We start from the raw sequence: 24,933 nt of genomic DNA, 5'->3' as shown, positions 1-24,933 counted from the left end.
GGCTTTCCAGACCCTAGAGGAGCACCTCAGATTCCAAAAGAGTATGCAGAATCAGTCTCGAAGACTAACTGTTTTATAATCAGGTGAAAAAGTATATATATATGTATATATAGTTTTTGTTTTTAAAAAAACGTTGGTTTCTGTGCTTACTGTTCAGATAAAAATTTCGACGATGAAGATTCTGTGGATGGTAACAGACCTTCCTCTGCTAGTTCTACATCATCCAAGGCTCCACCAAGTTCTCGGAGAAACGTTGGAATGGGAACCACCCGCCGGCTTGGTTCATCCACCCTTGGATCCAAGTCTTCAGGTTAGTCTAAGCCCTGTGTGGCGTTCTGGGGTCAGCTATGCCAGCTTTTCAAACCAGAGGTGCACGTACTTGCCTGTGGTGGCCCTCAGAAGTGATACAGTCCCCATATGCAGCAGGTTTCTGCCTGCTATTCTTTAATTGAATTAGCATTGCGATACTGATGCTGATAAGCTGGTAAGTTGTAAATTTGAGCTACTGTGTTGACTTTTGCCACATTCTAGTAAGGTGGAGCCTGCAGGAGAAGGAAGCCAGCACAGAGGAAAGCATAGCTCAGAGGTAAGAGCAAGAGCGCACCCTCATCACATTGTTTAGTTATCTGGATCCAGCAATGCCTGAAACCACTAGGGGCGTTTTAGACAATTTCTATTTAACAAGACTGAGAATAATCCAGAAGTCACACTGTAACTCCTGTCTTTAAAATATATTTTGTAGACTGGCCCCTAGGTATTGGGGCGTGTGTGTATACTCCGCATGCAGGGTCGTGCTGTGGGTGGTGGTGACCAGCCATCTCTGCTCCAGTTCCCAGTGAGCCATGGTGAGGTGGCAGCTGTTGGTGTGTCTGTTGGGTGGCAGCATGAAGTAGAGCTGGGCCAGCGGGAGGTAGCTCTGTGGGAGTGGAAGGCCTGTATTTCTATACCTGGACCGCAGGCTCTTCATGCAGGAAGGGCAGAACTCAACACCTCAAAGACAATCTGTAGAAAGCTGGGTAGCAGCAGCCCCACGGAAGAGTGACCAGACTGTTAAACGAAAAACAAACAGAAAACAGCAACAACAAAAAACCCCATCCAAAGGACCACAGCCTCAAAGATCAAAGGTAGATAAGCCCACAAAGATGAGAAAGAATCAACACAAAAGCGCTGAAAACTCAAAAAGCCGGAGTACCCCTTTTCCTTCAGATGACCGCAACCCCTCTCCAGCAAGGGCTCAGAACTAGACTGAGACTGAGATGGCTGAAATGACAGAAGTAGGCCTCAGAATGTGGATAATAACGAACTTCACCGAGCTAAAGGAGCATGGGGTTGGGCTTAGGATTGGGGTTAGGGTTAGGGTATTCACATAGGAAGAGAGGAAGTCAAACTATCTTTATTTGCAGATGACATGATCCTATATCTAGAAAACTCCATTGTCTCAGCCCAAAAGCTTCTTAAGCTGATAAGCAACTTCAGCAAAGTCTCAGGATACAAAATTAATGTGCAAATACCGCTAGCATTCCTGTACATCAACACCAGGCAAGCAGAGAGCCAAATCGTGAATGAATTCCCATTCACAATTGCCACAAAAAGAATAAAATACCTAGGAATACAGCTAACAAGGGAAGTGAAGGATTTCCTCAAGGAGCACTACAAAACACTGCTCAAAGAGATCAGAGACGATACAAACAAATGGAAAAACAGTCCATGCTCATGGATAGGAAGAATTAATATTATGAAATGGCCATACTGCCCAAAGCAATTATAGATTTAGTGCTATTCCTATTAAACTAACATTGACAGAATTAGAAGAAACTATCTTAAAATCCATATAGAACCAAATAAGAGCTCATATAGCCAAGGCAATCCTAAGCAAAAAGAACAAAGCTGGAGGCATCACTCTATCCAACTTTATACTATAAGGGTACCCCTAACCAAAACAGTGTGGTAGTAGTACAAGAACAGACACATAGACCAATGGAATAGAAGAGAGAACCCAGAAATAAAGACCCCACGACCACAACCATCTGATCTTCGACAAACCTGATAAAAACAAGCAATGGGGAAAGAATTCCCTGTTTAATAAATGGTGCTGGGAGAACTGGATAGCCATATGCAGAAAATTGAAACTGGACCTCTTCCTTACACGCTATACAAAAATCAACTCAAGATGGATGAAAGACTTAAATGTATAACTCAAAACTATAAAACCCTAGAAGGAAATCTAGGCAATACCATTTAGGACATAGGCATGGGCAAAGATTTCATGACGAAGACACCAAAAGCAATTGCAACAAAAGCAAAAATTGACAAATGGACCTAATTAAAGAGCTTCTGCACAGCAAAATAAACTGTCATCAGAGAGAACACTCAACCTACAGAATGGGAGAAAAATTTTGCAATCTATCCATCTGACAAAAGGCCTAACATCCAGAATCTGCAAAGAACTTAAATTTACAAGAAAAAACAACCCCATTAAAAAGTGGGCAAAGAAAATGAGCAGACAGTTACGAAAAGAGGACGAACATGCAGCCAACAAACATGAAAAAAAGCTCAACATCACTGATTATTAGAGAAATGCAAATCACAATGAGATACCATCTCACACCAGTCAGAATGGCTATTATTAAAAATTCAGAAAAACAATAGATGCTGGCGAGGTTATAGAGAAAAAGGAGTGCTTTTACACTGTTGATGGGAGTGTAAATTAATTCAACCACTGTGGAAGACAGTGTGGCAATTCCCCAAAGACCTAGAGGCAGAATTACCATTTGACCTAGCAGTCCCATTACTGGGCATATACCCAAAGGAATATAAATCATTCTGTTATAAAGATACATGTATGCATATGTTCATCCCAGCACTATTCACAATAGCAAAGATGTGGAATCAACCTAAATGCCTATCAGTGATAGACTGGATAAAGAAAGTGTGGTACATGTATACCACATTCATAAAAAGGAACAAGATCATGTCCTTTGCAGGGACATGGATGGAGGTGGAAGCCATTATCCTCAGCAGTCTAATGCAGGAACAGAAAACCAAATACTACACGTTCTCACTTATAAGTGGGAGCTGAATGATGAGAACACATGGACACATGGGTGAGGAAAATACACACTGGGACCTGTTGCAGGGTTTGGGGTGGAAGGAGGGAGCACATCACGAAGAATAGCTAATGTGCTGGTCTTAATACCTAGGTGATGGGATGATCTGTGCAGCAAACCACCATGGCACACGTTTACCTATGTAACAAACCTGCACATCCTACACATGTACCCCTGAACTTAAAAGTTGGGAATAAAAATAAATAAGATAAAACACATTTTCTTCTTACAAGCAACATGGTTCCTTGTGAGACCCGTATGGATGTTGCATTAAATAAATTGTAGGAGATTTCTCCCATAAATTCTTCCTTTCACCCCTAATGTAGACAGTTTGGTTGTTATATACAACTCTTATTTTCTCTCAAATTTTACATTTACATGCAAATTCTCTCTGAAATTTATCTCAGAAAAATTGTGTAGGTGCTGCTCTTAGAACCATTTTCACTGATGGCTGTGAGCTTTGAGCTGGTGGTGGTGGCGGGGATAGTGGTGGGTGGGGAATCCCATGAGCCAAAAAAGATGAAGCTGAGTGGGCCAAGTAAAAACTGTACTCATGGTTAGCATTAAAATGCTGTCTCCGGATGGCCTCTCCTGAATTCTGAACCGGCCCTAGAATATTGGTATCTTGACCAGACCAGCATGGGACCACTCTGCGTCCTCACCCCAGCATCTGTGATAGAGGAGCTGTAGGAATGTTAATTGTGCTTATTTCTAGTTCTTTCTAATTATTTTTTTTTGGTGTATTTTAAAACATTTTACTTTTTGTTATTGAGTTTAAGTTCTCATAACATAAAATTAGCCATTAAAGGGGATGTTTTCAGTGTTTCATCTACCTTGTAGCATATATCAATACTTTGTTCCTTTTAATGCCTGAACAATCTTTCTAATCTTTTTTCTTGAACTATTCTTGGGTAATTATCCATTGCACAAACAAGGCTTAGAAAATTACTAGACTTTTAGGTCTAATGTTTAAGTCTTTAATCCATCTTGAATTAATTTTTGTATAAGGTGTAAGGAAGGGATCCAGTTTCTGCTTTCTACATATGGCTAGCCAGTTTTCCCAGCACCATTTATTAAATAGGGAATCCTTTCCCCATTGCTTGTTTTTGTCAGGTTTGTCAAAGATCAGATAGTTGTAGATATGCGGCGTTATTTCTGAGGGCTCTGTTCTGTTTCATTGATCTATATCTCTGTTTTGGTACCAGTACCATGCTGTTTTGGTTACTGTAGCCCTGTAGTATAGTTTGAAGTCAGGTAGCGTGATGCCTCCAGCTTTGTTCTTTTGGCTTAGGATTGACTTGGCGATGCGGGCTCTTTTGTGGTTCCATATGAACTTTAAAGTAGTTTTTTCCAATTCTGTGAAGAAAGTCATTGGTAGCTTGATGGGGATGGCATTGAATCTCTAAATTACCTTTGGCAGTATGGCCATTTTCACAATATTGATTCTTCCTACCCATGAGCATGGAATGTTCTTCCATTTCTTTGTATCCTCTTTTATTTCATTGAGCAGTGGTTTGTAGTTCTCCTTAAAGAGGTCCTTCACATCCCTTGTAAGTTGGATTCCTAGGTATTTTATTATCTTTGAAGCAATTGTGAATGGGAGTTCACTCATGATTTGGCTCTCTGTTTGTCTGTTATTGGTGTATAAGAATGCTTGTGATTTTTGTACATTGATTTTGTATCCTGAGACTTTGCTGAACTTGCTTATCAGCTTGAGGAGATTTTGGACTGAGACAATGGGGTTTTCTAGATATACAATTATGTCATCTGCAAACAGGGACAATTTGACTTCCTCTTTTCCTAATTGAATACCCTTTATTTCCTTCTCCTGCCTAATTGCCCTGGCCAGAACTTCTAACACTGTGTTGAATAGGAGTGGTGAGAGAGGGCATCCCTGTCTTGTGCCAGTTTTCAAAGGGAATGTTTCCAGTTTTTGCCCATTCGGCATGATATTGGCTGTGGGTTTGTCATAGTTAGCTCTTATGATTTTGAGATACGTCCCATCAATACCTAATTTATTGAGAGTTTTTAGCATGAAGGGTTGTTGAATTTGGAAGAAAACCTAGGCATTACCATTCAGGACATAGGCATGGGCAAGGACATCATGTCTAAAACACCAAAAGCAATGGCAACAGAAGCCAAAATTGACAAATGGGATCTAATTAAACTAAAGAGCTTCTGCACAGCAAAAGAAACTACCATCAGAGTGAACAGGCAACCTACAAAATGGGAGAAAATTTTCGCAACCTACTCATCTGACAAAGGGCTAATATCCAGAATCTACAATGAACTCAAACAAATTTACAAGAAAAAAACAACCCCATCAAAAAGTGGGTGAAGGACATGAACAGATACTTCTCAAAAGAAGACATTTATGCAGCTAAAAAAACACATGAAAAAATGCTCACCATCACTGGCTATCAGAGAAATGCAAATCAAAACCACAATGAGATACCATCTCACACCAGTTAGAATGGCAATCATTAAAAAGTCAGGAAACGACAGGTGATGGAGAGGATGTGGAGAAACAGGAACACTTTCACACTGTTGGTGGGACTGTAAACTAGTTCAACCATTGTGGAAGTCAGTGTGGCGATTCCTCAAGGATCTAGAACTAGAAATACCATTTGACCCAGCCATCCCATTACTGGGTATATACCCAAAGGACTATAAATCATGCTGCTGTGAAGACACATGCACACGTATGTTTATTGTGGCACTATTCACAATAGCAAAGACTTGGAACCAACCCAAATGTCCAACAATGATAGACTGGATTAAGAAAATGTGGCACATATACACCATGGAATACTATGCAGCCATAAAAAATGATGAGTTCATGTCCTTTTTAGGGACGTGGATGAAATTGGAAATCATCATTCTCAGTAAACTATCGCAAGAACGAAAAACCAAACACCGCATTTGCTCACTCATAGGTGGGAATTGAACAATGAGAACACATGGACACAGGAAGGGGAACATCACACTCTGGGGACTGTTGTGGGGTGGGGGGAGGGATAGCTTTAGGAGATATACCTAATGCTAAATGACGAGTTAATGGGTGCAGCACACCAGCATGGCACATGTATACATATGTAACTAACCGGCACATGGTGCACATGTACCCTAAAACTTAAAAGTATAATAATAATAAAATAAAATAAAATAAAAAAGAAAATTACTAGACTGGTGCTTTCCTTCCCATCTCGCGTCCATACCCCTTCCAGAAGTCCCTGCTGTGTAGATTATGCACATATCAGCCCAGTTTTCCCCTTCAGCCCTGCACTTATCCTTTTTCCATGTTGTTTAATGCCATAGTCATGAATTTCCTGATTAGCTCCTCCTCATCAGATAGCTTAGGCTCAGGGACTGTTGTTGGCCTTTGAGTCCTCTTCGGTATATGTGGGTACATGGTGTAGGGCCTTATGCAAAGGAGGCATTCAGGGCCTATCTGCTCAATGGGATCCAGTTTTTATGCTAAAACAGACACAGAGCACCACATCACAGTGAGTGACAGTCATCCTTTATAGTAGTTAGCTTTTCCACAGTGTGAGTGATCTTCAGCAAGAGTGATGACACACATTTACTGCTACCTGGGATTGTCTTTAAAGCCCCTTTCTGTCTGGATAGTTATCAGGACCCTGAACACCAGATACATGAGTGGTAAGAAGGTCTTAGAAAAGCAATCAGACTAATCCATGTTAATCATTAATGGGGGTTATGAAGAGGACTATAGATACCAATTTTTACAATGTGAAAAAAATCTGATAAAGCATCACTTGATTTTCATACATAAAGGGGAGCTCATATTAGCAAAAAGAAATACTTTCTCCAATACTTTTAATTATACAAAGCATCTTAGGGTAAGTTTGTAGGAGAAACTTGTAACTGATTCTTAAGTGAAAAAAATGACAGTTATCATGAGTTCAAGGAAATAGAAATGTTTTCAAACTAATATAAAGTTAAATAAAACTGTGAAATTATTTAGGACTTGTTTGAATGTTCACAAATATGTTATGCTGGATTCCCAGTAATAACAATTTAAGTTATTCCCTGATGAATTAAATTTTCTGCTTGATCCATTTATTAGGAATCTTTCAAAGGACTTGTATGTTAATACAATATCTAAATCCTTTAAAACCCATACCCTCCCTGCTTAAACAGGTAGTCTAAGTGACCTTAAGCTAATGTATATAGCATTGTAGAATTACTATATTTCATCTTGATATGAAGTCAGTAATGTTTGTCAATTTCATGACACTCCAAAGTTATATGAAGCCTTTTTAAAAAATGTTCTGAATCTTCCAAAATGTAATTTTGATTGTGTATGTTTAGACTTCTTCAGTGTATGTGTTATAGACGTTGTTTCATATTGTTTACATTTTTAAAATTCTTTTTTACAGCTGCAAAAGAAGGAGCTGGTGCTGTTGATGAAGAGGATTTTATTAAAGCATTTGATGATGTACCTGTAGTACAGGTCAGTGAGGATATTTGAGTATGATTACAAACAAGGATCAACTTACTCTTCAAGTTTTATTTTTCAATTCTGCCTATGTAATGTTGTTTACTAGGTCAGGTAATTTTAACTGTCAGCACTACAGGAGATCTGAGGTGCAGACCAGAAAATGTTGGAGCAAAAGTCAAGGCCCAAGATAATCTTTCAGTAAGAACGGGAAAGACATTGGTTGCTCTATTATTAAGTTCATGGATCAGGTCACATAAAAGAGAAAGAAATAGATGACGCTAAATTAGAGAATAAAAAAAGTATATTTATTTAGGGATTTTTTAAAAAAAAAATTCATAAGTTTGAAGGATTTTGGTGTCTGAAAAGTTACGGAGAATGGTTTAATAAGAGCTTAGTTTATACCTTCTTTGATGCTTCACTTTAAGTACCTAACAGATGAAACAAAGATTATTTATAAAAATTGGGTTACAGCCACAAGTTTTTGACTGCTTTGTGCCTTAGTATCGTCTGTTGCTGATTGAGACTAATACTTTTCCTCAGCCTACACTGACTGTCTGTGCTCTGGATTCCTGTGGCACTTACTGTCTGTTATGTACAACTCTCTTTGCCACCTTGGTTGCCATATGTGTATAAAGCAGGTAACAAGAATCTCAGTGGCCTAGGCGACATGGCGAAACTTCATCTCTATAAAAGATACAAAAATCATCCATGGTGGCTTGTGCCTATAGTTCTAGCTATTCGGGAGATTGAGGTGTGAGGCTCCCTTGAACCCGGGAGGTGGAGTTTGTTGTGAATTGAGATTGCGCCACTGCACTCCATCCTGGGCGACAGAGTGATTCCCAGTGTCTTAAACAAAAAACAATCTCGGGTTCAGGTTCATCCTTAAGTACTTGACCTGACCTTCCCAGCATACATCAAGATTGATTATACCCTGTACCTTACCTGTTTTCTAGGTAAGATGTGGCGATAAATGAGAAAGTAGATTTGAAACTGTTTAAATTTATAGGTATAGTGTCATGTTATAGATAATACTAAGTGAGAAATGACTTAGGCATCACTGGCTGTTTCCCATTAGCCTTGTTTCTCTTTGTACATGAAATCATCTGTTAAGTTTATAGTAAAGCTATGTTTGAGGCAGGGTTATTCACATATGGCAGCAAATCTTGTGGGTACACATTTGTAGTGAGAAAGATCCTCATTATAGACAAAACTGTTCAGATATTTTCTCATAGGTATTTCTTAAAAAAATAATTTCTTTTACCATACTTAATGTTCTTGACTTCATGTAATTAAGAAATAATCTGTTTATTCTGCATGTTTTTATATTGATTGTAAATTAATTTTGCTTACAGATTTATTCCAGCCGAGACCTTGAGGAATCCATAAACAAAATTAGGGAAATATTATCTGATGACAAGCATGATTGGGAGCAGAGAGTAAATGCTGTAAGCTGTTGACTTCATGTGATTACATTTTCATAAGATGTATTTAAATATCTCAAATACTTTATTGTGAAATTGGGACAGCTCTAATGAATTCTAAATAGTACATATTTTAAATTCAAATTATCATATTTATACTTCACCTTTTTAGTAGAGTGTCTCCTTTTATTTTTATTTTGAAAACACACCACCTTACACCTTTATGAATCGCCTAGTCTTTTAACAAAGACCTGACTGTGGAATGTATGGTAATAGTCTCCACTCTCACCTTAGCAGAAATTTCATTCTGTGATTGTTTGCCTTTAAGGTGGCTTTTTTGTGGCATTTTTAGTGTATGTCCCCAATATTCTTTTCTTTCTTCTTATCACTTGCTAGAAAGTTGTGTCTCCTTTATTTTTAAAAGTAGATTAATGGAAAGTGGGCTCAGCATTAAAGTGAGGGTGTGTCTTATCTGAGAAGGCTATTTTCTACTGGTTGGCTGGCAAGAAGAGAGGTGGTACAATTGCCATTATATTGTATTTCAAATTCAGACCAGCCATTTAATGGTTCAGTGGAGGATAATAAATACTACAGGAATGCTTCTTCCTTTGATTCTTAAATAAATGGCAGTTGAAGTAGGGTGTCGCGGGGAGGTAAGCTTAGGAGGGGATTTTCACAAGCCAAAAGTTTTAAATTATTTATCATTAGTGTTGTAGGATCTATAAATACTTTAAGATATTTCAAATGTAAAACTGTTTTTGCAGAAATTATAGTATATGTGTCACAAATACTCTAGTTAAAAATTATTTAGTCTTATTTGTGATATGTAGATTTGTTTATTGTATTAGCTAATATTTAACTGGCTGAATTCTTTTGGGAAAGCTTTCTAATCAGTTGAACTTTAACAATGATCTCTTTTGTATTTGATGACTTCTTTTGTTGTGTATATTCTGTGTTAGAATTGTTTTCTATTTTTCTGAATTTTCTCTATTCCATTAGCTAAAAAAGATTAGATCTTTACTTTTGGCTGGTGCTGCTGAGTATGATAACTTCTTTCAACATTTGCGTCTTTTGGATGGAGCCTTTAAACTCTCTGCTAAGGACCTGCGGTCTCAGGTAGTGCGGGAGGCTTGTATCACGTTGGGGTAAGGACTGCGATGCTCCATATTCTCACCATAAAATAGTGTCACCACAGAGCTTCAGAGATGTCTCCTTGAACATGTGAGCTGGGTCTCTTTAATGTAACTTCTGACTAGTCTCCAAGACCCATTCCAGTTAACACTTCTTTCAGTAGTTTTACAATACTTTTTGCTCAATTATGTGAAGTGTGACAGATTTTAAATTTTATTCAGTGACATAGCTCTGAAGCCTTTATTTCAAACTTTGAAGCAGTTATTAATATGGAAAAGTGAAATTCTATAAAATCCTGTTTCTCTGATTTTTCATTGATTTTTGCTGGCAGGCAATAGCGTGTTTATCAGAATGTTTGTTCCTAGAAGAGTACTGTAGTTATAAAGTTAAAGGCATTTACTGCAGTAAAATTTTATTCTAGCTGTACGTGTACTAGTGATCAAAGCTATTAAAACTTTGTGTTAGAATGTATGTCGGAATATCAAAGCAGCAGCAGCAGCAGGAGGAGGCATTGCAGCTGTTTTAAGTTTTGGCTGAAGTCAGATTTTGAAGCCTGAATATTTTATGTTAAGATAAAAGAAAAAAGAAAAAGGAGCCAAGGGTGCTTTTTCATATTTGTGTTTTATTAAAATATAATCAGTTTGTTTGCTATTTTAAGACTAGCTGGGGCAGGTGGGCTGGTATGTGCCTGGAGTCCCAGCTACTTGGAAAGCCAAAGTGGGAGGATTGATTGAGCCCAGGAGTTCAAGTTCAACGTGGGCAAGGTAGTGAGATCCTGCCTCTAGAAAACAAACAAAAAGCTCCACAGACTAGTTGGAAATGTTTTTTTTTAAAAAAAAACAACAACAGAACTTTTGGGCTAAGAACTATTTGCCAAGTTCTTAACATGCACATCGGAAATCTCAGACCCTTGTCCTTTCTAGATAACTTTAAATGAAGGCTCTAGATGTTAAGTGGTTTATATGCTTCACTGTCTCTAAGAAAAATAACTACAGTCCAGTATCCTTTTCTTGTTTTAGGCATCTGTCATCAGTTCTGGGGAATAAGTTTGACCATGGAGCTGAAGCCATTATGCCAACTATCTTTAATTTAATTCCAAACAGTGCCAAAATTATGGCCACATCTGGTGTTGTAGCTGTTAGGTTAATTATTCGGGTAAGTATGTTATAGGCCATGCATGAAATAAGCAAGTGGTAAATACTGATGGTTGATAAATATTAGAGGCATTTTTGTTAACATAATTATATTGAGTCATTAAATTTATTAGCATAATTATATTGGAATTTTGTATATATATCATCTTTTCCCCCTACTTAATTGTGGCATGTGAGCTTTTTATAATCCATAATGTGAATTATGGTTGTGTTATAAAGTTAATGAGGTATTGATTGTTAACTCACTATTGGTTTAAAATGTTCGAACATCCGGTGTCTGCTTCTGAGTTTATATTGTATTCTTGTTACTCGGATATTACTCTTAGTCTTACCTCCTTAGTCCCAGTCCTTCCGTTTTAGGTATCGGTGCTTGTGGTTTTACTGTTCACCCAAAAGTTTAACTAATTGCACATAAGCACGAAACAAAATGTTCTCTTTGGTTAGGTTTTCTAGGCACTTGTTTGTTTAAATTTAAATAATTATCCAAGTAATTTATACACAGGTTTTTAACAAAATCTAATAGTTCACAAAGGTTTAAAATGGTTTTCCACATTACCTCCCCACCACTTTCAAGTCATTTTTGCCCAGAGGCAGCTCGTGAAACTTTGAGGCTTGATGATGTTGTCTAAAATCTATCCAGAATATTCTTGATTATTGGTTATTTACTTTGTATTATAAGTTCTTACTGTTCTTACTTGCACTGCCTGCTTTAACTGTGAAACCCAAGGTCATTCTTGGACATTTCCATTGAAATAGTATCAAAATATATTGGTCTGATGACTCCTTTTAAACCCACTCAGATCTCTACAGCTGAGATAATTTAGACCTCATACTAATGATTGTTTTAGGCTTATCTTCATGTCATCATGTTGCCTGTTCTTAACTCTGTAAATTTTCTAATGGCTTTTGACAATATCCTGTGAATTCTTTTTTTCTTTTAAAACTCACTGACATTCTAATCTGAATATATATGTGCTATAAGTAGGTTAGTAAGGAAGTGATTCTCTTAATTTTGTTTTGTTTTTGTATTTGCAAGTGTTGACCTCTGTTTTTTGTTGTTCTTCACAGCACACACACATCCCTAGGTTAATACCTGTCATAACAAGCAACTGTACCTCTAAGTCTGTCGCAGTTAGAAGGTAAATTTTAAAGGATTTTCTCATTGTTTTTGAATTGTTTAAAAACCAAAACAAATTCCAAATCTCCTTCCATGGATAAAATTTCATGTATAACATGCTTAGTATTACTTAAAATCACTGCAGTAAATGACTTTGAGTTGAAGAATCAAGATCTAAATATTTTGGGAAATGAATGTGGACAACCTCTATTATGTTTCTATGTGTGTGTGTGTGTGTGTGTGTGTGTGTGTATGTATATGTCTGTGTGAGAGAAAGTGAGTTTGGGTGTTAGTGGCAGAAGGAGAAGGGGAGAGGACTCCCTGTACATTTTTTTCCTGTGATAATCCTCCCACCTTTGTCATCGATCTGCCCTATTCCCTGAGTAAAGGCAGTAACTGCATGCAAGAAAAAAATTCCGTAAACATCAATGGCAATAGTTTTGTATTAACATAGGTGAGGGGAAAGGTATGTGTTTGCATCTTCTGTTAGCGATTTCTGGGATTCTGAATCTTCACCGTCACTTAGTTCTGTGCAGTTGTGGGAGATATACCCAGAAGACACAGGCAAATACAACCTGGGTAACTAGCTAGGGGTTTGTTCCCAAGTCCCTATCTTATATGTCCTGGCAAGCTGCCCTAAACTACGTGTGAGGAATAAAGACTGTGTTCTTTCAGCTCAGACCTGTGATTCTTGAGTGTTTTAAGAGTCTTTTAAAATCTATGAACCCTCTTTCCAGCAAGTCGTAAATGTACAGAATAGTTTTGTGTAGGTTTTCAGGGAATTCATGAATACCACTAAAGCTGTTCCAGTAGACTGTATTGGGAGTCTTATAGGATAATTACTGGCAGGCTTGGGCAACCTCTTGGCCCCATTCCCTTAGCTGTGTGTCTTGATCCTAGCCCTGTGAAAGAGTCCTTCACTCGAAGATTTAGAGCCCAGATGACCTTTGCCAGCCGTTTACCTTTTTTCCTGGGGTGTCTTGTTGATCCTGCTGGGTTTCTGTGGGTACAAGACCCTCTTAAGCATGAAGCAGCTCTATATTTGTCGTTTTAAAATTTATTTTATTATTTTTAACAAATTGGCCAGAGACCGCCTTTTTAAAAATTTTCTTTCCTTTCCTTTTCTTCCTTTCCCTTCTGTTCCCTTCCCTTCCCCTTTTCTTTTTCTTCCTTTTTTTCCTTTTCTTTCCTTTTTCCTTTCCTTCCTTCCTTTCTTGCCTTTCTTCCTTTATTGCTTTCCTTTCTTTTCTTTCTTTCACCCAGGCTGGAGTGCAGCACACTGTAACCTCAAGCTCCTGGGCTTCCAAGTAGCTGGGACTATAGGCACACACCACCATGGCCCACTAATCTTTTTTTTTTTTTTTAGTTTTTTTTTTTTTAGAGACGGGGGTCTCATTATGTTGCCCAAGGATGATCTCAGACTCCTGAGCTCAAGCAGTCTTCCCACCTTGATCTCCCAAAGTGCTGGGATTATAGATGTGAGCCACCATGCCCAATCTTTGTTTTTTTAATTGGCAAGTAAAAATTGTGAAGACTTATGGTGTACAACATGCTGTGTTGATAATGTGTATACATTTTGTAATGGTTAAATCAAGCTCTTTAACATGTGTATCACCTCACATACTTATTTTTTTGTGGTGAGAACACTTGAAATCTACTCTCAGCAATTTTAAAGTATATAATATGTTGTTACTAACTGTAGTCACATCACTATGATGTGCAATCGATCTCTTGAACTTACTCCTATCTACCTGACATTTTGCATGCTTTACATCTCCCCAGTCTCCCAACCCCCAGCTTCTGGGAACCACCATTCTACTTTCTGCTTCTATGAGTCCAATTTTGTTTGCTTTAGAGGTGGTACCTCACTCTGTCACCCAGCCTAGAGTGCAGTGGCACAATCATGGCTCCCTGCAATCTCTAACTCCTGGGCTCAAGTGATCCTCCCGCCTCAGTCTCCCAAGTAGCTGAGACCATAGGCGTCCGCCACCACGCCCCCAGCTAAGTTTTAAATTTTTTGTAGAGATAAGGTCTTATCATGTTGCCCAGGCTGGCCTCAACCTCCAAAGTGCTGGGATTGCAGGTGTGAGCCACTGCACTAAGCCTGGGTCGACTTTTTTGGATTCCACACTTAAGTGAGATCATGCAGTATTTGTCTTTGTATGCCTGGCTTATTTCATTTAAGATAATATTTTCCAGGTTTATCTGTGTTGTCTTAAATGACAAGATTTATTTTGTTGTTGTTAAGGCTGAATAGATTCTGTTGTGTATATATGCTACATTATCTTTATCTCCTCATCTGTTGATGGATACTTAGGTTGATTCCCTATCTTGGCTATTGTGAATAGTCTTGCAATAATCATGAGAGTTCAGATATCTCTTCAACATATTGACTTCATTTTTTTGGGATATATACCTAGTAGTTGGTTTTATATCCATCTCATTAATAACTACATGAAAGACAAAAAGAGAAAAGAAGAATAATCCAGCTATCTAAAGTCACGAAAAAAGAAATTTATACCTTCCACTGAAAAAATGTAATTCCTTACTGTGCGGCTCAAGTGCGTACCCTGGGGAATGCAATCTACCCTTGACCTAGGGTTCAGCTTCTCCTGGGGTTAGAGTGGAACAGCTTTAGCTTCCCCTAGAGATGAGAATGTGAAGTTGGCATGCCAGAGGGATGATTATGAACTTCAGAACCTGACCAGCATCAGTTGAAACATTCCTCTCCCACTTACTCGTTTGACTCGTTAGGTATAAAGGTACCCCTCTATAAGGTTTGGAGGATTCACAATCATTACGTAAAACATTTAGTGAAAGCTTAATTTGTTGCAGCTGTGGCTGTTGTTATTTTCATCTTGCTGCTGTTGTTTTCATTTCGCTATTGTTAGGTTTCCAAGAGAAATTCAGAATGTGTTTTTCCTTGCGTAAGGCAAAATTTCTCCAATAAGATGACACAGATCTTTGTTGTGGAACATTGTAAGATGTTTAGGGGATTCATCATCTTGGGCTGCCATTACAAAATACTACAGACTGGATGGCATGAACAACAGATTTATTTCTCACAGTCTAGAGCAAGCTTGTCCAACCATGCAGCACAGGACAGCTTTGAATGCCCAATACAAATTCGTAAACTTTCTTAAAACATTATGAGATTTTTTTTTAAGCTCATCTGCTATCATTAGTGTTAGTGTATTTTATTTGTGGCCCAAGACGATTATTCTTCTTTCACTGTGGCCCAGAGGAGCCAAAAGATTGGATACCCCTGGCCTAGAGGCTGGAAGTTCAAAGTCGGCGTGCCAGCAAGGTCAGATTCTGGTGAGGACTCTCGTCCTGGCCTGTAGACCAGTGTTTTCCTGTGTCCTCACATGGGAGAGAGGGAGAGCAGGGTGGGAAGGAGGAAAGAACAAGCTACCTGTTATCTCTTCTTATAGGGACACTAATCTCATAATGAGGGCCCCATTATCATGCCTAATCTAAACCTTATCACTTCCCAAAGGTCCCATCTCTAAATAACCATCACATTGAGAGTAAGGACTTCAGCATATTAATTTTGGAGGGGAGGGGGTGGGCAGGGAGATAAAATTCGCTTCATAACATTTAGCAGTTCTGGCCTTTGGCACTAAATATGAGTAGCACCCTACAGTTATTGTGACAATAGAAATGCCGCCACCCTCACCAATTTCTGAACCAAACACTCAGATTGTTATTTCTGTATTTAGCCAGTGGGTATCAGTCAGAACTGTATGTCTTAATGCTGAGAGAAGTAATAGAGACCATCTTGCCCAGTCCCTCTGCCCTCTGCCCTCAGAAAGGGAGAGGGAGCTTAAGAGGGCAGTGTAAGCAAGGCAGTGCACCTTCTTAGCTACATATTCAGCCTGTACTTAGCTTCGCTTCGTAGAATTGGTAACAAATGGGTTACACACACTCTGACATTAACGTATATATAGTGGAATTAGGAGTTCAGATACAGCAGTGATTAAAGCTTGCTGATGTTTTCCCAAGAAGCTTCATAGATGGGTTAAAAATGAGCTACATTTTGAAAGATGAGTAGGAATAAGTGCAGTAAAGAGCCAAGAAAAACCCAGACTGGGAAATGCCACAGGCAAAAGGGTGAAAGTAGAATAAACATGGTCTAGATTGGGGATTGGGGCAGGAAATGGGGAGGGTGATGGTGAGGAATGTGTGTGTGTGTAGTTGGTGTCTTTCCTTTGAAAAGGCTTGCTCTACCGCTCTGGCCCCACCACTGCCGGCCCTAGGACCAAGCTGCATGGCTCTCCTGTGAGCTGCTGGAGCCCCTTGCATTCTGGCAGTGTAACTGTTTGTCTCTTATGTTCTCTGGGCTGTGTCTTGGTTATCATTGGATCTCCAGCATCTAGCATGGGGTAAAGGGTCAGTAAATAATTATTTTTATTTATTTATTTTTGAGACAGGGTCTGACTTGGTTCCCTAAACTGGAGTGCAGTGGTGCAATCATAGTTCATTGCAGTCTCAAACTTCTGGGCCCAAGCAATCCACCCACCTCAGCTTCCTAAATAGCTAGGACTTTATTAGTGCATGCCACCATGCCCAACTAATTTTTTTTAAAAAATTTTTTGTAGAGACAGTGTCTTGCTTTGTTGCCTAGGCTGGTCTCAAATGCCTGGCTTCAGGTGATCCTCCTGCTTTGTCCTCCCAAACTGCTGGGATTACAGGCGTGAGCCGCTGCTCCCAGCCTTGATTTATTGAGTGATTGTGTATGGATTATAAGTTGTGAATTGGGAAGGTTGTAGGAAAGAAAGTCTGGTCATTTCTTTAGAGAAAGATTTTACTTCTGATTTGTGTGTTCTTGAATGGGTTCCTAGGACTATTAGGATTTATTCATACAAAAATAGAAATGCTAGACTTAGGAAAAAGAAATGTTTATTTGTTTGTTTGTTTGTTTGTTTGTTTGTTTGACAGAGTCTCGCTCTGTCGCCTAGGCTGGAGTGCAGTGGCACGATCTCGGCTCACTGCAACCTCTGCCTCCCGGGTTCAAGTGATTCTTCTGCCTCAGCCTCCTGAGTAGCTGGGATTACAGGTGCCCGCCACCATGCCTGGCTAATTTTTGTATTTTTAGTAGAGATGGGGTTTCACCATGTTAGCCAGCCTGGTCTTGAACTCCTGACCTCAAGTGATCCGCCCGCCTTGGCCTCCTAAAGTGCTGGGATTACAGGAGTGAGCCACTGTGCCCGGCCAGAAAAAGAAAATTTTGTAGAGGTAGAACCCGAAGTGGTGATGTAATCTAAATTGTTTTTGTGCACAAATCAGACCAAGAAAAATCATAAAAGTGAAAAGGCTTAAATAGAAGGATGCTGAAACATCCTTCTATTGGTTGGTTGGAGGAAAGCAAAGTAGTTGGAGAAAATCCATTTTAAGCACTATTTAGGGCCTTAGCATGAAAATATGGAGAGCACTTAGTTTTTCAAGGTACTTTTAACTTTTTTTGTGCAAAGCATTCTCCGAAATTAATGCAAAGACCTGATTGTGTCATGTTTGTTGATCTTCTGTGCATGTGTACATTCTCTATTAACATATTACTTAGGATAGTATAAAAATGAATGACAGTGGTAAGTCCTTTCAGTGATGTTGCCATGAAGTGCAAGCTTCTGATTGGAGAGAAATGCTTGGATCCTGTCCCTGTGTCCCTGTGGCACTAATAGGTGCTTAATTACTTTCATTTGCTTTGGTTTTTAGTCAGTTCTGATTCATTCTTTATGTTCTGTTTTTCTAATCATAAAAATCAGAAGAAATGTACTAATTATAAAAAATAGTATTGGGTCACTTAAGAAAAATGCCGTTTTCATTTTCACTAAAATATGTATTAATAAGTTGTGTATTTCTTAATACTTTTTAGGCGCTGTTTTGAATTTTTAGATTTGCTTTTACAAGAATGGCAGACACATTCACTAGAACGGTGAGCATCTGATTTGAAACCATTTTTCCCTCTGAATTGAGTCTTTAGAGTGAATGCTTTGGTGAGTGGTCCAGCTGGCTTTCTGTAAGAATGGAGGAATATATGCGTTTGTTTTCATGACTACGTCTGTTGTTTTACTGATGTTGGCCACATAATATTCACAGACGCTTTTAGTGAATTTCATTGGTTGAAATACTACTATGTCCATGTGCATTCTGACAGCTGCAGAGCCAATGTAAACTGTTACTGACTCTGGCCCTGCTGCTTGACATTCCTGTCAGTTCCCATGAGGTAACTGTTTAAAGTTGCTGTTAGTAGACAAGTGTTAGATCCTTCAAGGAATTTCACTCATTTGAAAGTTTTCTTTTTCTCCCTCTGTATTTGATGTAGACAGCCTATTTAATGTTAAGGTGATTATCTCACAGTTTCCATAGAAACTAGTTCTGATGTGAAAAACACAAGCTTTTGTTGTTTGGGTTTGTAAAAGATTGAGCTATAAGTGCACATTTTTAAAAAATCAGCTTGTGTTTTTTAAAAAAAGTCCCACAGGAGAATAGGGTTATCAAAGTCCTTAGGCGTGGGTGGGTTGGAGTGGCGCTAGGGTGTTGGGGCAGGGTTGGGAATTAAAGGGCTGTAGGTAGGAGTGCCGTGCTTTGCCCAGCCACATGGGAACTTACCAGCCTTGGCACAGAGGCTCCCAGCTCCATGTTGCCATTTGGAAGTTGTTTCTCCCACCTGGTTTCACTTGCATCAAACCATACATATGTGATTGTTACTGCTTTCTTTTCTAAATATCTAGACACATATCGGTATTAGCTGAAACAATAAAGAAGGGAATACATGATGCTGATTCCGAAGCAAGAATAGAAGCCAGAAAGTAAGTTTCTATTGTACACCACTTTTTAAATTAACTTCTTCTATATTTCACATGAATTATAGGATTGCCTTATTAAAAACTTAAGTTACTTGAACATATTTGTTAACCATGACTTTTAAACATGACCCCCAAAAGGCCATTTTGGAATATTTCTCTCTTTTTTTAATAACATCACTCAACCTTGTAAATAAACAGGACTGAGTGAGACAAAAGAATGCTCGTTTTTTACATTCGTCACAAATCATCACATAGCTCTGGAAGGCAGTTGTATACATGCTCAATGTATTCTTTTACTCATTAAGCCATATTGTAATCCAAAGCTGCTTTAATGATTTACCATGAAAAATCTTGGTCACAGGGAATTCTCTCCCTGCAGTCACTTCTTTGCAAGCATCTGTGGTTCCTTGGTGTGAATCTTATTAAGGGGAGTTGGATCGACTAATGCCTGGGATTATCACAGTGATAACTTGTTGTTTCTGTCTCAACAAGTGAGGTACTTTTGCCATTAGGACTGAGTTTCCTCCAATTATGTGGCCATGGCCTCTGTATTCGTTACCTCCTTGGAAATTTTTTTTTTTTTTTTGAGATAGAGTCTCATTTTGTTGCCCAGGCTGGAGTGCAGTGGTGCAATCTCGGCTCACTGCAAGCTCCACCTCCCAGGTTCTCGTCATTCTCCTACCTCAGCCTCCCAAGTAGCTGGGACTACAGGCGCCTGCCCTCATGCCTGGCTAATGTTTTGTATTTTTAGTAGACACATGGTTTCACCGTGTTAGCCAGGATAGTCTCGATCTCCTGACCTCGTGATCCACCCGCCTCGGCCTCCCAAAGTGCTGGAATTACAGGTGTGAGCCACTGTGTCCAGCCTTGGAAATAATTTTTGCCAGTGTGACTGTAAATACCAGAAGTTTGATATTAAGACATTCTCTCTTGGGCAGTGCATTGATAACTACTGCCAGTGTTGCATCTGTGATTTTTTTTTTGAATTTACTCTCATAGTTGACCAACTCTCCTAATTGATATGTGCTAAAATCTAATTGTACTAGCCTGCAACATTACGGTTTTACTTAGCTGCATTCATACATCCTGATCTAGTACTTATTGCTCTTTGACTGCCTTCACAGTTAAATTATATTTCACTTGTTTCTGAGCTTATTATAACTATGAAGTGTTTGTGCCAATTTTTTCTTTGCTAGTTTCTACCAAAATAAGTGATATAATTAATCGTTGCTAAAAACTATTAGGAATGGATTTGTTAATGATCTGTTTATGCTGTTTTTATCCTTGTATTGGACCCTCCCCACCCCCGGCCCATTTTTTCTTGGTCTTTAATTATAATGTGATACCGATTTCAAATAGCTCTGAACATTTTAAAATTTTTCTTTTGCACATGTTACCTAAGGCAATTTTAAATACTTTGTGTCAAGAGATGTAAAATTGCATGTATAATAGCTGCCATTTTAATGAGCCTATCCTGTGTTCTAGGTATAGTCTTAGATGTTTAGCTCCACCTTCCCTAAGATTCCCCAGTTTTGCAAGTTAGGCTTTTTAATTCCCATGTTATAAATGAGGCTGAGGTTGAGAGAGGGTGAGTGACTTGCACATAGTCTAAAAGACAGTAAAATTGTGAGGCCAGGATTCGTACCAGGTCTCCTTTGTTTACCCTCTCCTCCTGCTACTATTAGCGGCTAAACTGAGGCTTCCAGTCCTTGAAAATCTTCTGTGGTGTACTCCAGAGTTCAGCAAAAGACCTGTTTGGATCCTTGAATTAGACCAGGATTTTGTGTGTTTCCTCTAGATGTTACTGGGGTTTCCACAGTCACTTCAGCAGAGAAGCAGAGCACTTGTACCACACCTTGGAGTCCTCCTACCAGAAAGCCCTGCAGTCCCACCTGAAGAACTCAGACAGCATAGTGTCTCTGCCTCAGTCAGACCGCTCGTCTTCCAGCTCTCAAGAGAGTCTAAAGTAAGAGATTCATCTTTGCTTATCATTCATGTGAGAATTTGTATTTAAAAGTTTGTCACGTGAAAACACAAATTCTAGCTATGTTTTTACATGTGTGCTTGTTAAAACGCCCCCTTACTTCAGGTAGATCCTGGTGCAAAGTAAGATACCACCATGGAGTGGTAAGAAATAGGTTGCTTTGGTCTCTACCATACTGTTTTTCAGTTACATGTATACGGCAGTCCTAGAATACAGTTTTAGAATAACATAAGTGAATTACGGAGTAGTGTGAACTATACACACCAGTGCTTCAGAGTCTTCTCAGAGGATGTAAGTGTGAACCTGGAGACAAGTTTGGAAATGGAGGCCATTCAAACTCTGTGACTTAATATATTATCATCTCTGCTCTGTGTTTCTAATTTCTGTCTGTAGTTACTATTTCACTCTCTGTATTTGAAAGGCAATCCAAAATAGATTGCTAAAGCTTCGTTGGGAATCAGGGAGTTTATAACATTGTGGTTCACATTGCCCAAAAAATTCTGAAAACTCTGAAATAATTCTTCATTGTAATAATTTCCTGTTGTAGTTTGTATTTGTATTAATTCAGGTACAGTACATGTAACAAATAATATACATCTTTACTTTTAGTCGTCCGCTGTCTGCCAAAAGAAGTCCTACTGGAAGTACCACATCTAGAGGTGAGACTGACAGCCGTGGAGAAGGCCTGTTCTCCGCTCTGGTGGGCTGTACGTGCAGCTGCAAGAGGCTGCCCAGGCACAGGAGGCCAACGGCCTGCCCTCACTTCCTTCTTAGGCTTGAATGTAGCCTGCTCTGCCCTGCCCTGACTCTCCAGCAGAGCTCCGCTTTGTCAGGGCCACTCGCTGCTGAGGACAACATTGACGGGGTGACTTAGGAATGAAGCTCTGTGACCTTTTCTCCCCACCTCCCCTGCATGTTGACATTGCCACAAACTGTACCTCCTGTCTCTGATCCTTTGATGAGACAGTGAAGACATCTTGGTGGCGTTTTGAGCAGCAGCTGCAGCAGTGTGATGGTGGTTAGTGGTGGGAGAGTGGCATGTTCCAGAAAGAGGAGGGCTCTAGGTAAGAGGGCGTGGCACAGTTATGTCATTTCATGAGGAGACGCCCTAGATGTGAGCATTTTTTCCTTATTTCACTTCTTCGTAGTAAGCAGAAACATGGTCCATTTCTTTGGGGTTTATAGTCTTCGATAACAAGAAAACAAATGTAATTGATACATTACAATTGAGATCACTTGTAGTTTCCTTCGGCATTGCCTGAACTCTCTTCAGGGACCAGGAGAAACTGTTTGTCAGTTTTTTATGCTCCAGCATTTGTTAAAACTTGGTATTTGTTTTCAGGAAAGCAAAACAACATCAGATTTTAGCAATGTATTTTCAAAATTCTATGTAGTCCTTATTCATATTTCCTCCTTTATCACTAAAGCTTCTACAGTTAGTACCAAATCTGTGTCAACGACTGGGTCCCTCCAGCGATCTCGAAGTGATATTGATGTGAACGCAGCAGCCAGTGCCAAATCCAAAGTCTCCTCATCTTCGGGCACGACGCCTTTCAGCTCTGCAGCAGCTTTGCCTCCAGGGTCATACGCATCCTTAGGTAACCACACCCCTGTCACCCTTTCCCTCCTGCACTGCTCTGCAAGAGATGACTCTTAACCTCTTAGCAAAATACAAACCCATGATTGAGGCAAGTCTCACTGTTGTGGGGCTACTATTTAAATCTAAGTAGCTTCGTGCACTTGCTGCTGATCAGCCAGCCACCCTTGTTGAGTGTCCCTTTCTTCGATGCATCATCCGTTTTAGTGCTGAGTAAGTACACAGTACACTCATGCTCGGAGGGTGTGTGGCACTGAGCAGGTCCTTTCCTCAACTCTTCCTCTTTCTCCATGGCAAGCCCAGCCACCTCCCATATTGTCAAAGCTAAGTTTTTTCCCCCTCTGACACTGGTGGGAGCAGAGCCAGCAGGTTCAGTGAGGGATTCACCAAAGGTAGTCAGTGTCATTAGGTGTTTCTCAATTTGAGAATATAACCAGAGCTGGCAGGGATAATCGGGTTGGGTTGTGGGGAATGGCAGGAGGAATCTGAAGGAATGTGATGAGCTCATGAATCAGCATAACCATGTCTGTGCAAAAGAGTGTTGTCCTTCCATGTATCACCTTGGGAGGAGCATGCCCTTACTCTGATGATTGCCCAAAAAAGTTTTTTAAAAACTACTTCCAAAACTTTTAGCATCTGACATAGTGATAGATCGACTATTCATATTTTTCAGCAGATGCTTAACACGTACTATGTGTCAGGCTAATTGTTTATTTCGTTTTGTTTTTGTAAGAGCCAATTCATTCAAAGCCAAAATCTAGGGACTTAGCTGGATTGGTTCTACTTTAGATTTTAAGGAAATGAATAAAATTTAAACTTCCTGAAATATTGAGTAACTCCACTCATGTAACTTTCAGACAAATTCCAGAGTCAGTTCTAAAACTAATGTTCTGAAAATGTTTTGAACATTGGAAGCACAGTGAACAAATAGCACCCAGAGAAGATTTTAGGGTCTGCCATTTATTCGCTCTGTGACCTGGAGTAGGCTGTGGAATCTGTAAGTCTATTTTCCATACCTGCAAATTACTTGTAATAATAGCCACCTAACTCATATATGAGGCAAAATGAAATTATGTAAAGGTTCTTTATAAACTGTTGTCCTGTAAGGTGGAAGAAAGTGTGATTGTGATAGGAACATTATTAATTTGAAAGATATGTGTTCTGGAACATTTGCTCAGTCAGTCTTGTTTTTATGGAAATACCTCATACACCCATAACAATTGAGAAGAAATTCATTAAGAACTCTCTTTTTAAAATCGTTTTTAACTATTGCAACATTATGTAGGAGTGTTGTCCATATGTAACCATTGAGCAAAGGAGAAGTAACAACTCTTCCTCCTATGCTGAATTAGTTCTGTTAATTTTAGTTTAGTTTTTCAGTACTTACCTATGCTTTAGTATATTAGATCCACCTTTAGTATTTGTAATTAGTATTTGTTTCATTGTTGGAAAAAGTGAGTAAAAATCAGCCTCAGTATTTTTGTTTTTCTGTCTGTATTATGGAGTGTTTGAATATGGCTGGTATAGACTACAAGCCCTCACGTCTTTTGGTATGATAATATGGAGCTGACCCTTCAGAAGCACTGATGATAAGTTTTCAGTCCAGTATTAACCTCTTCAAAGAACGAGACTGGAGTATTCAAATTCTCTGTTTCCTGAGAATTCTACCTCAACTTCCCTTATTTTGTCCCCAAACAAAAACACCAAAAAATTGAAATATAGCACAATCCTAGTGAGAATTTGTTACAGTTGCTACCTAGGTTGACACATGACATCTTTGCAAAAGTGTAGCATTAAAGCTGATGATCCTTTTCCAAACTTCTAGAGTCCAGACACATGAGGGAAGACATGGAGTACATAGGCCTGGACTCAGGTACCATGCTCGACAGCTTTTGCTGCTGGACGTGTAGTTGGGATAGGCATTGCTAGAGCAAGCTTCTCTGAGCTTCTTACTTGGCTCTGCCTTTTGGGTAACTCTTTAGTATTTTAGCTTCTAGTTCCTCCTCTCTGCCCTGTTCTGCTGGTACTTTCTTCCAAGAAAAAGGAACTCTTAAGAGGATGAGAGTTGGCTAAAACAAAAAATAATCTTTCTTTCAACTGTGGCACTACCCTGGGTTGCCCGTCTGTGTTTTATTTTCCAAAGGCAAA

At 39.2% G+C, this 24,933-nt stretch overlaps 1 protein-coding gene across 4 annotated transcripts in view; it reads left to right on the top strand.

Moving 5' to 3' along the window:
* CLASP1 (cytoplasmic linker associated protein 1) overlaps nt 1–24,933 on the top strand; it is a 308,815-nt gene that overhangs the window by 176,421 nt on the left and 107,461 nt on the right. For 2 of the 4 annotated variants that reach the window (XM_057301389.2, XM_063595126.1), the window contains exons 9-20: nt 158–310; nt 7,511–7,584; nt 8,925–9,017; nt 9,993–10,138; nt 11,144–11,279; nt 12,347–12,417; nt 18,271–18,330; nt 19,130–19,207; nt 21,003–21,170; nt 21,798–21,847; nt 22,616–22,786; nt 24,611–24,658. In XM_057301389.2, coding sequence (XP_057157372.1) covers nt 158–310; nt 7,511–7,584; nt 8,925–9,017; nt 9,993–10,138; nt 11,144–11,279; nt 12,347–12,417; nt 18,271–18,330; nt 19,130–19,207; nt 21,003–21,170; nt 21,798–21,847; nt 22,616–22,786; nt 24,611–24,658 — 1,248 coding nt within the window. The remainder of the gene's footprint in view (nt 1–157; nt 311–7,510; nt 7,585–8,924; nt 9,018–9,992; nt 10,139–11,143; nt 11,280–12,346; nt 12,418–18,270; nt 18,331–19,129; nt 19,208–21,002; nt 21,171–21,797; nt 21,848–22,615; nt 22,787–24,610; nt 24,659–24,933) is intronic. The other 2 variants (XM_057301388.2, XM_057301390.2) reach the window with 1 other exon arrangement.

Source organism: Pan paniscus, chromosome 13 (genome assembly GCF_029289425.2).
Source record: "Pan paniscus chromosome 13, NHGRI_mPanPan1-v2.0_pri, whole genome shotgun sequence".
In the NCBI taxonomy this organism is placed as follows: domain Eukaryota; kingdom Metazoa; phylum Chordata; class Mammalia; order Primates; family Hominidae; genus Pan; species Pan paniscus.
Note: the sequence above shows the minus strand (reverse complement) of the source record. Positions and strands in the feature narration are given on the sequence as shown.